We start from the raw sequence: 15,950 nt of genomic DNA on the forward strand, positions 1-15,950 counted from the left end.
GTGAAAACAATTTCAAATAAACCAGAATAGTTCATTTATAAAATAGAAAGATAAGAGGTAGGGCACCTATCCAAATCTCATGAATTATCAATCTAGTTCTGAATGACTGAGCTCCGTGAGGGCAGGGACTATCATTGTCTTGACTGTTTTGCCCTCAGTGACTAGAACCAAGCCTGGCAACTTGGAATCTGTGATCATTTACTAAAGTCTGAAACGTGCAGATGAAGAGTCTACTAAGTAAATTCAAGATGTCCATGAAACTCCCCTGAGTGTTTAACCAACTGTTTAAGCACTTTAACAGCTTCTACTTTGTCACTCCCGGATAGTTACAAATGAGTGCGAGAGATTCATTAAAAAAAAAAAAGTCCAGGTCAAAACCCTGCTTAGCAACACTTTTGTTCCCCGAACTGAAGCTATGGGGTGGAAATAGCCAAATGACACCACCGTAGGACTCAGCATGAAATCGCCCTGGTTGGGACTCGATCTTCCCCATCCATACCAAATGAAGGAGCCTTGACCAGCTGCAGTGAAAAGCCAAGTGAAACAGTTAGTGTTCTTAAAGTTTTATAAGCAATATGAAAGAAGGCCATACGTTTTTATATATGAAGATCCATCCGGTATTGTCATCTGATTGATTTATGTGAAAATGCCAGGCTTTCTGCATTAAACAAATGAGTAAATACATTTTCCCACATGCAAAACAAACAAACAATAATAACAATATCACTCTGTTTTTGTATTTGCTCTTTCATTTAACTCTTAAGTGGCCCAGTGAGGTGTTACCACATCCCATTTTAGGTTCAGATATCATCGCCCCACACCCCTGCTCCCCCCACCTTTGCTGATACCTCCTCCCCACCCCCAATCTGGTTCCCTGTTTCCTACAGCAATTCCTGAGCTCCTCCTCACTCCCTCACTGTCCCCAGCCCCACAAAGCTTCTTTCTGACCCTTGACTGGCTATATACTCAGTTTGGCCTCAAAGCTGTGCTAAGAGCACCTTTCCCCTAGATCTGCCCAGTCTCCTTCTCTCTGATTCACAATTTGACCTCAAATGTCGGGGCCTCATAAAGGCCTTCCCTGATCACTGCCCCCACCCCCACCCCTTAGTCACTTTCACCCTCACACTCTGATTTTCTTCGAAGCACTCTTCACTCCATGTGATAAGCGCATTCATTTGTCTATTTTTCCAGTTTGACCCCCAATTGAATGTAAGGTCCATGAAATCAGGGACTTGGTCTGTCTTGTCCCTGCTGTATCTTCAGTGCCTGGAACAAACCACACCTGGCGTTAGGAGGCTACTGTATACTTGTACAGCAGAATGAATCATTTCTGCTGACGTTAGCGCCAGTATTGGGAATACGGCCCTTGCCTTTATCATTTTCTGGACTACCCTACCGCCTTAGCAAATAGACGTATTCTTGTGTCAGCTGAGTACTCAGAAAATAGTTTAGTTACAGAGTCCTCAGGTTCAGGAAATTGCACTTTAGCCCTAGGACTCCAGTCTTCTGCTTGGCCTTGACGTTTTATCACTCTTCTTGAATTTTCCTAAGAGCTCCGGGTCACCCTCCTTGGTTCCTCTAAATCTAGGGCAGGGGTCCCCAAACTTTTTACACAGGGGGCCAGTTCACTGTCCCTCAGACCGTTGGAGGGCCGGACTATAAAAAAAAAACTATGAACAAATCCCTATGCACACTGCACATATCTTATTTTAAAGTAAAAAACCAAAACGGGAACAAATACAATATTTAAAATAAAGAACAAGTAAATTTAAATCAACAAGCTGACCAGTATTTCCATGGGAACTAGGCTCCTCTCACTGACCACCAATGAAAGAGGTGCCCCTTCCAGAAGTGTGGCGGGGGGCCGGATAAATGGCCTCAGGGGGCTGCATGTGGCCCGCGGGCCGTATGATCTAGGGTGACCAGAGGTTTACTGGGACAGTCTCAGTTCATACCTATTGTCCTGGTGTAATTTACACTAGTGCCCCTTTTCACTCTCAAAGGTGTTTCTTTCCATTTAAAGGATAAATTATAAGATCCCCTCGTAAAACCTGAACCCCAAATTCTAGAGCAATGACAAATTCTCTGTTCTTATTCTTTACTTCCTCCAGAGTTTACTCAGATCTCTAGTGGACTATTTATGTTTTTCAGTTAAAAAAAAAAAAAAAAGGCAGTATAACTACATAAAGATATTTTCAAAAATGATACATGACTATGTTCTTAGTCCTCTCACATGACTTTTTTTCATTTGTCATGATGCCATTTTGTCCTTTTCAACAAACAAAAATATCCATTTTTATAAAATCTTAATTATAGTACATAAACAATTTGTATTTTCCTTTCTGTCATAATTTTGTCATGATCACCATAATTAGTATTTTTAATGGCTATATCATCGAGTGGATGAGCTACAATTTACTTAAAATTTACTTAAAATGGTTTTTCTAATGTAGACATTTTGGTTAGTATCAAAATGTTGCTATTATAAATCAACCTGCAGTGAACATCTTGATCTATACCAGTTTTGGGTTGTTGTTTTTTTGTTATTGTTGTTCAATTGTTTCCTAGGATAAATTGCTAGGAGGGAGATTACTGTGGCACAGGGCCCATTCAGGCTTCAAGTTCACCGTGAGGATTACTAAAAAAGGGTTATGTAAGATGTACAACATCTCCAGCCGTGAATGCATACATCTATTTCAAGGAAGCCTCATTAGCATTTAGGTGTTATAATTTAAAAAATTTATTTTACCAACCAGCTCTTTAAAAGTTCTTAATTTTGTTTTAATGTTACAAGTTATTGATTACTAAGGGGAAAGAACTTTCTGTGTCTGTTCCCTAGTCCAGCATTCTCAACCAGGGACAACTTTGTCCCTTAGGGGACATTGCAAAGTTGGAAATATTTTTTATTGTCCCACTGGAGATAATGGGGTGCTACTAACATCTAGTAGATAGATTTTACATTTTACAATGTAAAAAACACCACACACACACACACACACACACACATGCACAACAAAACTGATCTGACTCAAAATGACAATAATGCCAGGCTTGAGAAATCCTTCATGTGTATCGTTTTCACAATCAGAATAGAAAATGAGGTTATTTTCATTTTGGAAGAAAAAATGTAACATAAGCTCAGTGTTCATAGCCTCTGCTCACTAATCTGTCGGCGTCTTGAGGTTTTTCTTAAAAAGGATGTTCGTTCTTTCTACAGTATAAACATCGAATTTGCATTTATTTAGTTTGATGCAAATATTTTCCCCAAGATGTCATTGTCCTTTTAATTTTGGATTACTGATTTAAGACCTTTTTAAATAAAGGAACCTTTTAAAATAAAATCTCAATGTTGGACTCTCTCCTTTTCTGGTTTCTTGCTGTATGCTTGGGTTCTTTTGCTGAAGAGTTTCTAGGTCATTCAAGTGTTCTGGTTAATTGCCTACTTCTTTGCTTGCTCTTTGCAAAATGACATGTGAAAGCAACACCATCTGTAGAGCAAAGTCCTGATTAGAAATGTGGTACAAATCAAAAGCTAATGGTGGGTTTGGGTTCTTGGTTGTCTTTGAGAAAGATGTCTGTGTCGTCATTGGTGACAGCAGGTTGACCTAAAGCATCTCTGAATTTCCTTTCAATTCTGTGATTCTATAAACAAGGGGGTGAGACTGTTGTTATTGTTACTCCCTCCACAAGCTACCATGTGGACCCATGACGGGACCCTCTACAGATGTCTCCCAATCTCTATAAAGCTAAAACCGATGTGGAGCTGGCATCCCTTCAAACATGCCTCTCAAATAAACCAAACTCACCCATCACTGGGGGACAAGCAGATATGGTTGGTGGGTTGCCTTGACGTTTTATTTTCCTTCCCAAAATGAAAATAGTCTAAATTTTTATTTTGATTAAAAATAGTATATAATCATCATAAATTTAAAAATTATAGAAAAGTACTAGCAGTATAACCCTGGCCAGGTAGCTCAGTTGGTCAGAGCATCTCCTGACATGCTGAGGTTACAGGTCAGGGCACATATGAGAATCAACCCATGATGGCATGCCTAGGTGGAAGAACAAGTCCATGTTTCTCTCTCTCTCTCTCTGTCTCGCTCCCTTCCTCTCTCTCTATAAATCAATAAATAAAAAATTGGAAAAAAAAGTACTAGGAGTGAAGTAAGTTACTCAAAACTCAATCACTCAGAAATAACCAGTTAGTATTTTGGAGATTATCCTTCCAGACATCTCTTTATGCTGCAAACATGATGCAAACCCATAGATCTTACATTCACAGGATTATGTTCTGCATACTCTTTGGGACTTGTATTTGTGTACTCAGTCTATCGTATTGACATTTTTTTGTGTTGATAAATACAATCTTCACAGTCATTTTTAATGCCAGCACAAATTATAGTGTATGACTATATTCTAACTTGCTTAATCCCCTAGTGTTGAGCATCTGTCCAATTTTATAGGATTGAAAAAGTGTTTGCTGTTCACCAATAATAATGAATTGAACATCTTTGTGCAACATTTTTTCTTCAAACTCTTGCAAGTGAAATTGCTGTTCCCAAGAGTATTCAGAGGGAGGATGTTAATATTTATTGTTACACAGCTTCCTTTGAATTGTTTCAGTGGAGATATGGATATATTACCTAGAAACATCTTTACTTTCTTGACCAGGCCCAATGATGGAGGAGAATAGTGTCAATTTTGTGCTTAAGGAGCAACAAATAAATTCAGGAGGAGATTCAAAGAGGATATAGGCTATGGAAGATGAATTCATCTTCCTGAGAGTCTGAAGAAAGAGGCAGTATAGCTTAGTGGTTAAGAAGATGGATTCTGAAGTCAGACAGACCTAGTTACAAGCTGTGTGAACTCAGACCAGTTGCTTAACCTAATATAGGTCTTACAAGGGAAGGTGTTTGTGCAAATTAAAAGAGGAACAGCCAGGAGAGCCTGTAATACACAGTGCCTGGTACATAGTCATGTGTTCAATTAATATGTTTTTTAAGAAAAGGTCATAACAATAGAAGCTAAGAGAAATGTCTCTTTTCCATAGATGGTTCACTGATTTTACACTGAACTTCTCTTACGGGTGAACCAGTCAGAACATTGCTTCTGTGTGGTTTCTGTTACTGTTTTGTTTTTACCTATAACTTTTGTATGTCAATAAACCTATGGATTGGTTTCCAAGAGAGAGAAAAAGAGCTCTGTGAATGACAAAAGATTATAAGCAGACTTGTCTTTCAGGCCTCCCTGAAAGACCAAGAACAACGGTGTCACTCTAAGGAGGCCCAGAAGGTTATCATCTAAGCTGGTCTTCTTTTCCTCCATTACTCCATTTTCCCACAGTTGTGAATACCTTACTTCTCGTAGCATTAGCTTAAAGCTGTATTTTGTGCATAATTTATACTTGTGATGTTTTCTATATATGGCATAAAAAATATGCCCTGGAACCTGCAAACCTTCCTTTTTTATTAAGCTAGTGTGAGACTCCTTCAGAACCAGCCCCAGGCAAGCACCTGTCCCACCCCTATCCAAGGGGACACTAAAGTCCCGGCTCTCAAAGTCAGCCCTGTTACTCGGCCTTGCTTCCAATTCCATCCTCAAGGCCAGATCAGACTTGCCACCAGCTCTGAGCTCTTATTACTGTCTGACTACTTTCTCCTCGACTTTTAGCCTTCACATAAACAGGGCTTCTCAATTGATCTTAAGTCTCTTTTCCACTGACCTGGGACACTGCCTTAGAATCCTTTGACAAGGCACCAGACAGCCACTGAAATTAACCAGAATGGCCACACAAATGAAACTGATTTGCCATTCTTCGTATGGCTTGTCTAGTACTGTAGACTTTAGGATTCCTCGTTATAAATTCTAATGGACAGTTGGTTCTCCCAAAGGACAGAGATATTTATGTAGCATGTGCAAGGGAGAAAATGTCACAGTGGAAGACTAGTCAATGTTTGAAATCAAAATTAGAAAAGAAATCATCCTAATGCATATGTCACAATGATCGATGTTGAGAATTTAAATATTTATATTATAAAAATGAAAACAGGTGATAAAAACATCTAAACTATATTTTAAAAAGGTAAAAAATATAGTTTTTCTCTCCTGCTTTAGACTCTTCATCCTACTTTTTGGAAATAAATACCAGTAACAGTTTTTTGGGAAACCTAGTTGAAAGAATGTTAAGTTTACATATACATGCACAGATAAATTTTTGTTTTTATTAGAAACACACATGCAAGCAAACTTTGTACCATGTTCACACCTCTTTCACTAAAGAATAGAAAAGTTTGATAATCTTTTTAGATTAGCACATTCAGATAGATGTAACTAACCCATTATCTTTTTTTTTTTTTTTTTTTTTTTATTCATTTTAGAGAGGAGAGAGAGAGAGAGGAGAGAGAGAGAGAGAAGGGGGGAGGAGCTGGAAGCATCAACTCCCATATGTGCCTTGACCAGGCAAGCCCAGGGTTTCGAACCGGCAACCTCAGCATTTCCAGGTCGACGCTTTATCCACTGCGCCACCACAGGTCAGGCTACTAACCCATTATCTTAACAACTCCATGGTATTCCACTGAACGAGCAAACTAGAGTTTAATTAGCCCTTTACTGATGCATACTTTGCCTGTTTCTGGTCTTTGCTATGACTAACTAATAACTAATGCAGCAATGACTATCTTTACATGTTCATAATTATGTAATCTGTGGGTGTATTTGTAAATAGACTCCTATGTGTAAAATTGCCAGACTGCAGGGTATGTGCCCTTATAGATTGAATGGACATGGTCAAATGCCCTCTATTGCAGCTGTCCACACTAGTACCCCTGTTAGTAATGTGTGATGGTACCTGCTTCTCCATTGCCGTGGCAATGTCAGGTATTAGCAGCGTTTTGTCCTTGCCAATCCGGCAGGAGACTTTCACTTTGCTTTACTTGTCATTTCACTAACTGTTATGAAAAGAAGCCTCTTTTTTTTATATTTATTTGCCATTTATTTCTCTTTCTGTAAAATGCCTATTCATAATAATCACTCTTTTTTCTTTGAGTTGTTAACAATTTTCTTATTTGTAAGAGCTCTCATATACCAAGTAGATATGCTCTTTGTTGGTCACAGGTGTTGCAGATGTTTTTCCCAGTCTGTCATTCGCTTTTAATCTTGCACAGAGTATTTAAAGCTGTGTAGAAATTTTCACTTTTTATGTATAAAGAAAATATATAGTCATCTTTCCCTTTATGGTTTGAGGGTTTTGTGTTTTATGTGAAAAAGACTCCATTGCAAGATAAAAATTTTAATTCTCATTTTCCCCAAATTTTTTGTTTTCTTTCTTTCTTTTTTACATTTAACCTGTGTGTCTGTGTGTTGTATAAGTTATAAAGAAGTTAGTTTTTTTCCCCTTTTATCCCAAATGACTAGCCAGTTGTCCCAACTCTAATTATTAAGTAGTTCAGCTTTGCGTGACCAGGCGGTGGCACAGTGGATAGAGCGTTGGACTGGGATACGGAGGACCCAGGTTCAAGACCCCGGGGTCACCAGCTTGAGCGCGGGCTCATCTAGTTTGAGCAAAGCTCACCAGCTTGGACCCAAGGTTTCTGGCTTGAGCAAGGGGTTACTCAGTCTGCTGTAGCCCCATGGTCAAGGCACATATGAGAAAGCAATCAATGAACAACTAAAGTGCCACAACGAAAAACTGATAATTGATGCTTCTCATCTCTCTGCGTTCCTGTCTGTCTGTCCCTATCTATCCCTCTCTCTGACTCTCGCTCTGTCTCTGTAAAAATAAATAAATAAATAAGAAAAATAAAGTACTCTTTAAAAAAATAAATAGATAGATAAATAAATAAATACTTCAGCTTTTACTCTCTGGTTTGAAATGTCTTCCTAGTCATTTTGCATTTGAACTTGTGTCTTAGGAACTAACATATATACATGGGTCTTACATTTGAGTTTGTTTGTAGTCTATTTCTGTATTTTATTCTATCCAATCTTCTGTTTCATATTGTTTTTATTTCATATTTATATTCCCTTTAATATCTTATTCAGATAATCTCTAATTTCCTTCCTTCTCTAGAATTTTTTCTGGAATTCCTCAAACGGTTATTTTCCAATAGGAACTCAGAACAGCTAACCTAGTTCTCCAAATCCCAGAAAGTCCTATTGGGTTTTTATTGAGATCACATTAAATGAAATGAAATTTTAGATTAACTTAAAATTGCTATCATTATATATGTTATAACTTTTCATTTGAGTGTTTTAAAGTCACTTAGAATAATTTTAAAGATTTTAAAGATTAAGCCCTGCAGTCCTGGCCGGGTGGGTCAGTGAGTAGAATGTTGTCCCAGCATGCTGTGGTTGTGGGTTTGATCCTAGTCAAAGCACCTATAAGAAGCAATCAATGAATGTACAATTAAATGGGACAGCTAAGTGGAACAGCGAATTGATTCCTCTCTTTCTTTCCCTCCCCCTCCTCAAGTCAATGGGAAAATTTTTTTGAATAAAAATTACGTCCTGCATATTTTTAAAAACTTTTTTCTATTGATTTGAGAGATATCAGAAGGGAGAGAGAGAGAAAACATCAACTTGTTCCATTTAGCTGTGCACTCATTGATTGTTTCTTACAACGCCCTGACCAGGCGTCAAACCCACGACCTCCAGGCTGATGCTTTAGCTCCGGAGCCACCTAGCCGGGACCAACCCCTGCGTATTTTTTGTTAAATTTATTCCTTCCTTTCATTTGCTGTTGTTGGTATTATCAATGGAATCTTGTCTCCAATTAAATTTTCTAACTGATTATGGTTTATATAAAGGAAAGTTATTATTTTTTGTGTGAACTTTGAAAGCTTACTGGATTCTCTTATTTTTAATAGTTTTTCAGCTGATTATTTTGGATCCACTTACTAGCTACTGATATCTTTTGCAAATAAACTGGTCAAGATATGCCTTTCTCCTTTTGAATCAATGCCTTTACTAAGTCTAGTGAACTCTACAGTTGTCCATGGGAGAAGAGGACCTGAGTGTGATGGTTGCCGAGACAGCCAACCCAAGGAGAATTAAAACAGAATGTGGACCCCTGTCTGTTGATATTATGAGAAGAAGCACTTGATCCAGTTTCTGTGAGAGGTAGTCAATGCTGGAATGTTACAACATTTGCACGAGAGTAAACAATCATCAAAAGGGTCTTTTCTTACTCTGTTATTTTAAAAACAATTAATGTACAGTGTTTCGGTATAAATCACTTATAGAATAGATATAGAAAATGTTAAATAGTAAGTATCCCACAATCTCATTGAAGAAATATGATAATTCTTTTGGTATTTTAAGATAGACAATAGTGAGAAAGTGGGAACCAAGAAGCCGACAGAGCATATAGGAGCCTAGCATTCTAACACAAGTGTGGTTCTCCCAGGATACCATACTCTCCACGGCTTCTACACCCTGGTCTTTAAAGTACTGGTAGATGCGTCCCACGACTGTGTCAGAGGGCCAGAGAATGGTTCCAGATCCTAGCAAGTAGAGCCAAGTATGAAAAGGAGCTATACTAAGCACTCAACCCTAAGAATGTAAACCAGAAGATTTTCTACCCGAATCACTAACATAACTAAGAGTCAAGTGGATGGAGAAGATATGTGATTACTATTGGAGAGGAAATAAACATTTAGACCACAGCCAAACCCTCTGTTTGATGGTGACAGATTTATATGTTGCTGCTAAAGCTTCTACCTGAAGTAAAAAAAAAAAAAAAACAGAGGTTGCCTTGGCTGCAGTCCCCAGGCTTGCTGTGTAAACTCTGAGGGGACCTACTCGCTGGGCAAAAAGTGAAGGTGAACCCTGTGGAGTTCAAAATAAAGGATGGGGAGGAGTTTGTGTCTAGGTGTGGGGAAGATGGGAACATTTTAGAGACTGAGGCAGGCTGGGGGTGTAGGTGTTAACGTGTACATGACTGGGCACTCCATGGACTCCCAGCCCCAGAGATTATGCCAATCTAGCCATGACTGGTATAATTAGATGGGCTAAATCTTTGGTCCTAACTTTTGTCTTACAGAGACAGACAGCTGAGTCAGAGTTGAAAACCTGGCCGCAGCAAAGAAACATAGATATCACCCTCACTGATATGTCCCCAGGGGGTTGAATAAAAAGGGAGACTGTGGTGCACCTCAAGATCAGGAAGACTCCCTTGTTCCTGTTAGGAGGGAGAACGCCCACTGTCACTAGAAGTGGCCAGGTCTAAGTTGGTGACCATTTCCGTAGTGGAGGAGTATTGTAGAGAAGTCTGAAGCATCAAATGTGTGTCTAAATATTCCAGTTATTAAGAAATCTTTTAGCCCTGAGATTCTGTGATAAATATGTATACATACATATGTTATTCTTATAAGAATCAAAATAAATAATCATAAATAAATATATAAATGTATATAAATACACAGTTATGACTATTTTGCTTTTTATAACTAGTATTAATATTACTCTTATAATACTTAAATGTATTGCATATTTGTTATATGACAGGCACTGTGTTGAACTCTTTATATGCACAATCTCTGTAAGTCATTACCATCATTTCCCATTTTATAAACATGCAAACAGAATCTGAGGGAGGTAAAGAATGTCCCTAAGGTCGGTCACACAAATGACAAGTGGCGGAGCTGGGATTCAAATCCTGTCCTTTTGACTGCGGTACCTGCTGAGCTATACTTAGTTCCCATATTTTTAAAAAAATACAAATTTATAAAGTTTATAGCATTTTTCCAGTCTCAGAACAATGTCTACTGGCAGAACAAGGAGGGTTTTATCCTTTCTAATTTCTATTTCTCTGTTTGGTCGTTGGCTTGCTCTAAAGAATATTGACTTAGAATCAGACGCTGATAGAGACAAAGTGATCATGGATTTTCAAGCTTAAAATAGTAACCTGGACCCTAAGCCATAATAAAATTACAGAGAACATATAAGTAGCAGGACCACCAACAACTGAATATCAGGCTGCTGATCATAACTATCAAAGAGAAGAACAGACTTGCTGTTCATTCATTCATTCTTTTTTTTTGTTATTGTTCAAGTCAACAAATAGTTATGAACTTAAAACTATATTAGTATGCAATGGAAGATACGCTGAATACATTTCCCAGCTGAGTACTAACCAGGCCTGATCCCACTTAACTTCTGAGGGCAGACAAGACCGGCTGCATTCAGGGTGGCATAGCCGTAGACTGAATACATTTCAAATTAAACACAAGCATCCAATCAGAAATGTTAGTGTAGCCTGCTCTCCGCTTCCTTACGAAGATTAACAAACCATCCAACTACATCTTACTTTGTCTTTTTTTTTTCAATTACAGTTGACAATATTATTTCATTTCACATGTACATCATAGTGATTAGTCATTTATGTATCACACATATTGATCACCACAAAGTGATCTACTACCCATCTGACACCATACATAGACATATTACTTTTTTTTTTTTTGGATAAGATGAAAACAACTATTCTAACTGACTGGTTTCCATGCTAATCTTTCAAATAAACACAAGCATTTTCATTTTTGGTGCCAATAGCCCTGTTTCCCATTAAAATGAATTACTAGGATGAGGGAGCTCTGGGAATGGTTCAGGAGGAGGAACAAAAAGGCAGAGTTGCTAGAGAAATGGATGAGGGGGTGGATGAAGAAGAAGCCAGTGAAATAAGAGACGGTTGGACAAGGACCAAATTAAGGGCAAATGAAGAGAGTTGAGGCGGTAAGTTAGGGGAGACAAGGAGGGAGCACGGTCGATGAGGCACACAGCCAGAATTTAGCAACATCAACGAGGCAGGGCCTTGGCTGCTGGTGGAAGTGCGACCCAGCACTGATCAGGGCCCCTGCTCAAGCCAGGGACCGGGCCTTCTCCAGAGAGGTTGAGACTAGAGGCAACTCAACCAGGATAGTGACCATCCAGCGTAAGTGCACTTGAAACCACACCTTCCATGGACCCCTTGGGGTACCATTAAAGAGAGAAATTTCAAAATAAAACCCTAATGATGTTCAGAAAAGAGGAGTAAGGTTCAGCAGGCTGCATTTGGACAGGCACCCAAATGCAGGCCCAGGGTGGCTGTCCGACTGGCCTCCCAGGGGGTGGGACTGTATGGGATCCTAGCACTGTGAATACTGGGTTCCCTCAGGGCACTTCACAACTCCTAAATCCTCCCAGAGACTGTCCTGCCCTCTGCTCTCTATGCTTAGGCAGGCTGGAGCTTTCTCTGGCCACCTCATCACTCAGCAGGTAATTCCTGCCTTCCATTCGGCCTTAGAGCTTCCCACACTCAACTCATTTCCCCTCTATTTCCCTTCAGGGGTCAGGAAGAAGGGCTCCTTTCTCTTTCAGCCTTCTGGCTCATTCCATACCAGAATCTGCTCAACACTCACAGGCGAGCCCCCCTCCCACCTCACTGCACAGCCCACACCCTTCTAACTACCCCCCAGCACATCCCCATCCCCATCCCCACGCAGTCAGATTTAAAGCTGTGGCCTAAGCATCCACAGGTGCCAGGAAGCAAACCCTAAGGCTCAAGAGGACAAAGAAAGGTCCAGAGACTTACCAAGTGCAAAGTGTCGGCTTTCTGCGTCTGCCTCTGTCGGCTCTTCTGGGCAGCAATGCGATTTTTCTCCCTCCTCTGAACTTTTCTCACATCGTCAGATGAGTCCTGGGAAGCAGAGACAAGGAGAATTAGGCACCGACCCTTCCTTCTGAGCTAATGCAGGTTTTCTTGCCTCCTGGTGTCCCTCCATTCAGCTTCCTGTGGCTTTGTCTTTTCATTTGCCCACCCGCCCCCTATTCACTAAAAGGCTGAACCCAAAAAAGAACTCTTCACCACACTCTGTTACCCCCCCCCCTTAGGTTTCTACCACTTTTTTGGCCAATGGTTATAGGAAGAGGGCAAAGACCTTGAGGCCTCAACAGAGCTGTGTTTGGAAAAAACTGGTGAAGGCAATGAAGTGTGTTTTATCGCTTCTCCTCCTCTTCAAGGCTGCTCCACCCTTACTCTCTCACTTTTTGGCCTAGAACTGTCTTGCTATTTTTTTCCCAAAACTTCTTTGAGCACCTACTATGTGCCAGCTTCCTTACAAATATTTTTTCAGAGGTGCTCTTATTTCCCTAACGCTGTGGAGTTGATATGACTATTTCCATCCTTTTAAAAAACTATTTATTTACTTACTTACTTATTTTATTAATTTTTAGTGAGAGAGGAAGGGGAAGAAAGAGAGAGACAGGAACATCATCTGTCCTGTGTGTGCCCTGATCAGGGATCGAACCAACAGCCTCAACACTTTGGGATGATGCTCTAACCAACTGAACTACCTGGCCAGGGCTATTTCCATCTTATATGTGAGGAAATGGAGGCTCAAAAAGCTTGTCCAAGAGCTCCCAGTAATCTGGGAGTTACATCTTCTAATGCTAAGTCTGATGCCTTCCTGAGCCACACCCCCAATCTCACTGGCTTGTACCCCATGTGCCTTCTACTGCATTTTGGGGCTGAGGTCCCCATTCTAGATCTGTCTCTTCTTTCCCTACATTCCCTTCATTATTCTTGGTGACCTTGACATTCCCCATGACCCTGAGCACAATACCTAGTACAAACTAGAGGCCAAGAATGGCTTTAATGGTGAAGATTACCTGGCCGTGGCAGGTAGTGAATGGGTACTTAGGAGGACAGAGGGACCTTGGGTGTTCTCCAAGGACATCTCACAGATGGGCATGTCCTCTGCTTGGGCAGAGAGGTTAGCTCCTAGATGCTGCAGGATAAATGTAGGAGTCTGAGTGAAACCCTTCTGCAAGTCCAGCCCTGTCCCCTCTCACATCCCCGCAGGCTAGAGGTGCACAGTTCCTAGGGCAAGACTCTGTGCTCACCATGTGTGTCTCCCTAATTTGCCCCAACATTTCCAGCCATTGCAGTAGGAGGGCATTGGGTTAGATAGGAAGGAAGTGCCTCTTCCTCTTAGGGGTAAGGGGACCAGGTTACCATGGAAGCCATGAGTAATTTCCTTCCTAAGAAGAGAACAGACTTCCAGGCAATCTGAGCCACCCTGTTATCATCTTGAGCAGAGAACTGGATTGTTTGCCCTCTAGAGGTCTCCACTATGACTTCTCCTAACCTGCTCCTCTTCTGTTAGATAATTTATGATTGATGTTATATTCTATGTTTATATACTTTTATTTTGGCAGCAGCATTTTGAAAGCTCTCTTGGATATCTGTGCTAAAGAAAGAATGGAAGAAATTTTAATCCATTGATGCATTGGAAGAGAAAGAAGCCTTCCCTGTAGAGAGGAATGTCAAGAAATGTGGTAGAGAGAACATCCCAAGAAACCGTGAGGCAGGCAGGGTGTCCCATCTTTTGGCAACCTTCAAGCTGAAAACTTTTGACTTGGAAGTCACAGTCTAGACTACAAATGCTCTCAGAATCTTTACCTCAATCTCTCTGGTTTCCCCAGAGCTGAGTTGAGCTACTAATAAATATCTCCAGGTCTCCAAGGTCACCCCCTACTTTATTTCCTTCCTCCTGTCCAGAAGTCACAGGGGAAGGAGGTATTGGTCCAAGCCCCAGCATCCTCTCTGCTGGCTGTGCTAGTCACAGGGGCAGTGGCTCAGGAGATTGGGTCCTGCTGTGTTGCCTGGGTGCTCCTCCTTCTCACTTGCTTACTTTTCTTCTCTACTTTCCCTGACCCCTTTCTCTCTTGCCCCGATGCCTGCCTCCTGAGACACTACATCTCTAGGTTGGTGCATGCCAGCAGTCCACCTTCACGCCCCCCCTGCTCTTGATTTTTTTACTGCCTTGGAGAAATGTAGAGCCTTTCCTCTGAGAGACCAGAGTTCTTTGATGCTCACTCCCCTCTTGGCTTCCTAGAAAGCTTCATGGGGTGGGAATCCAGGTGAGGCGGAGGTGAGGGGCACCACTGGAGAGCAAGGAGGAAAAGGGGCTTTGGCAGAACGGGCGGAAGGATGAGGGTATGTGCCAATATGCTCAGCTTGATTGCAAATGCCATGTCTTCAGTCTAACAGGGTGCTCATGCCACAAGCCACTCCCTGGTTCCTTAGCTCCCTGGGCAGGACGAGGAAGCCTGCCCCTCTTCTTGTCCCCCCAGGAGAACCAGAAGGGAGAAGGGAGGGAAAGGAGGACTCTACCTGTTTGCCAGGGGGAGGAGAGCGGCTGAAGCTGGAGTCGCTGCTGTCGGAGCTGTGAGGCATGGCTGCAGGCTTCCGGGCTCCGCGCAGCCCCAGGCGCCTCTGGGCTCTCTTGTCACCAGCCGGCCTCCCTTCCCCGCTGCTCCCAGGTCACCAGCCCACCAGCCCACCCCCTGGGCAGGTCCCTCCTCTGCCCGCCCTGCAGCCACCTCTGACCCCTGCGTCCTCCTCACTCGGGGGTGCAGAGGCTCTGCTCCCCACAGGGACATGTCGTTCGCTTTGGGGATCTCACGCTCTCTCTCTTTTGTGGTTTCTGGTAACTCACACTGGAAGTCACATGGGCGGAAACTTAAGTTAGAAGTTAATTTAAGATAAAATACATATCTGGGAAAAGACCCACAGAATTATGTGAAAGAAAGAAAAAAAAATACACAAAACCCCAGATACCTTCCGACAGTTTGAGAAGGCAGAATAGCTCTCTTCAATTGATGAAGATAAAAGAGAAAAACAGCTCAGGGAGGGAAAAACCCTAGCCAGAATTAGCAAGTCCGTCCGCTGTCAACACGGGCGGAGAGGAAAGGAGAGCAGGGAAGGAGTTTCCACTGTCACCGGACTTGAGTTTTTATTTATTTATTTATTTATTTTAATGAATTTTAATGGCGGACTTGAGTTTTATTTTATTTTATTTTTTAATTTTTGAAAAATTTTTTATTTATTCATTTTAGAGAGGAAAGGGAGAGACAGAGAGAGAGAGAGAAGAGACAGAGGGGGTGGGGAGGAGCTGGAAGCATCAACTTTC

At 41.2% G+C, this 15,950-nt stretch overlaps 1 protein-coding gene across 2 annotated transcripts in view; it reads right to left on the reverse strand.

The window, feature by feature from the left end:
- BATF (basic leucine zipper ATF-like transcription factor) overlaps nt 1-15,412 on the reverse strand; it is a 38,362-nt gene extending 22,950 nt beyond the window's left edge. For both annotated transcript variants that reach the window (XM_066276054.1, XM_066276053.1), the window contains exons 1-2: nt 15,152-15,412; nt 12,569-12,673 (exon numbers count right to left, since the gene is read on the reverse strand). In XM_066276054.1, the coding sequence (XP_066132151.1) occupies nt 12,569-12,673; nt 15,152-15,214 (168 nt within the window). In that variant the 5' untranslated portion in view covers nt 15,215-15,412. The remainder of the gene's footprint in view (nt 1-12,568; nt 12,674-15,151) is intronic.
- Nucleotides 15,413-15,950: the final 538 nt, after the last annotated feature.

This window comes from Saccopteryx bilineata, chromosome 4 (genome assembly GCF_036850765.1).
Source record: "Saccopteryx bilineata isolate mSacBil1 chromosome 4, mSacBil1_pri_phased_curated, whole genome shotgun sequence".
In the NCBI taxonomy this organism is placed as follows: domain Eukaryota; kingdom Metazoa; phylum Chordata; class Mammalia; order Chiroptera; family Emballonuridae; genus Saccopteryx; species Saccopteryx bilineata.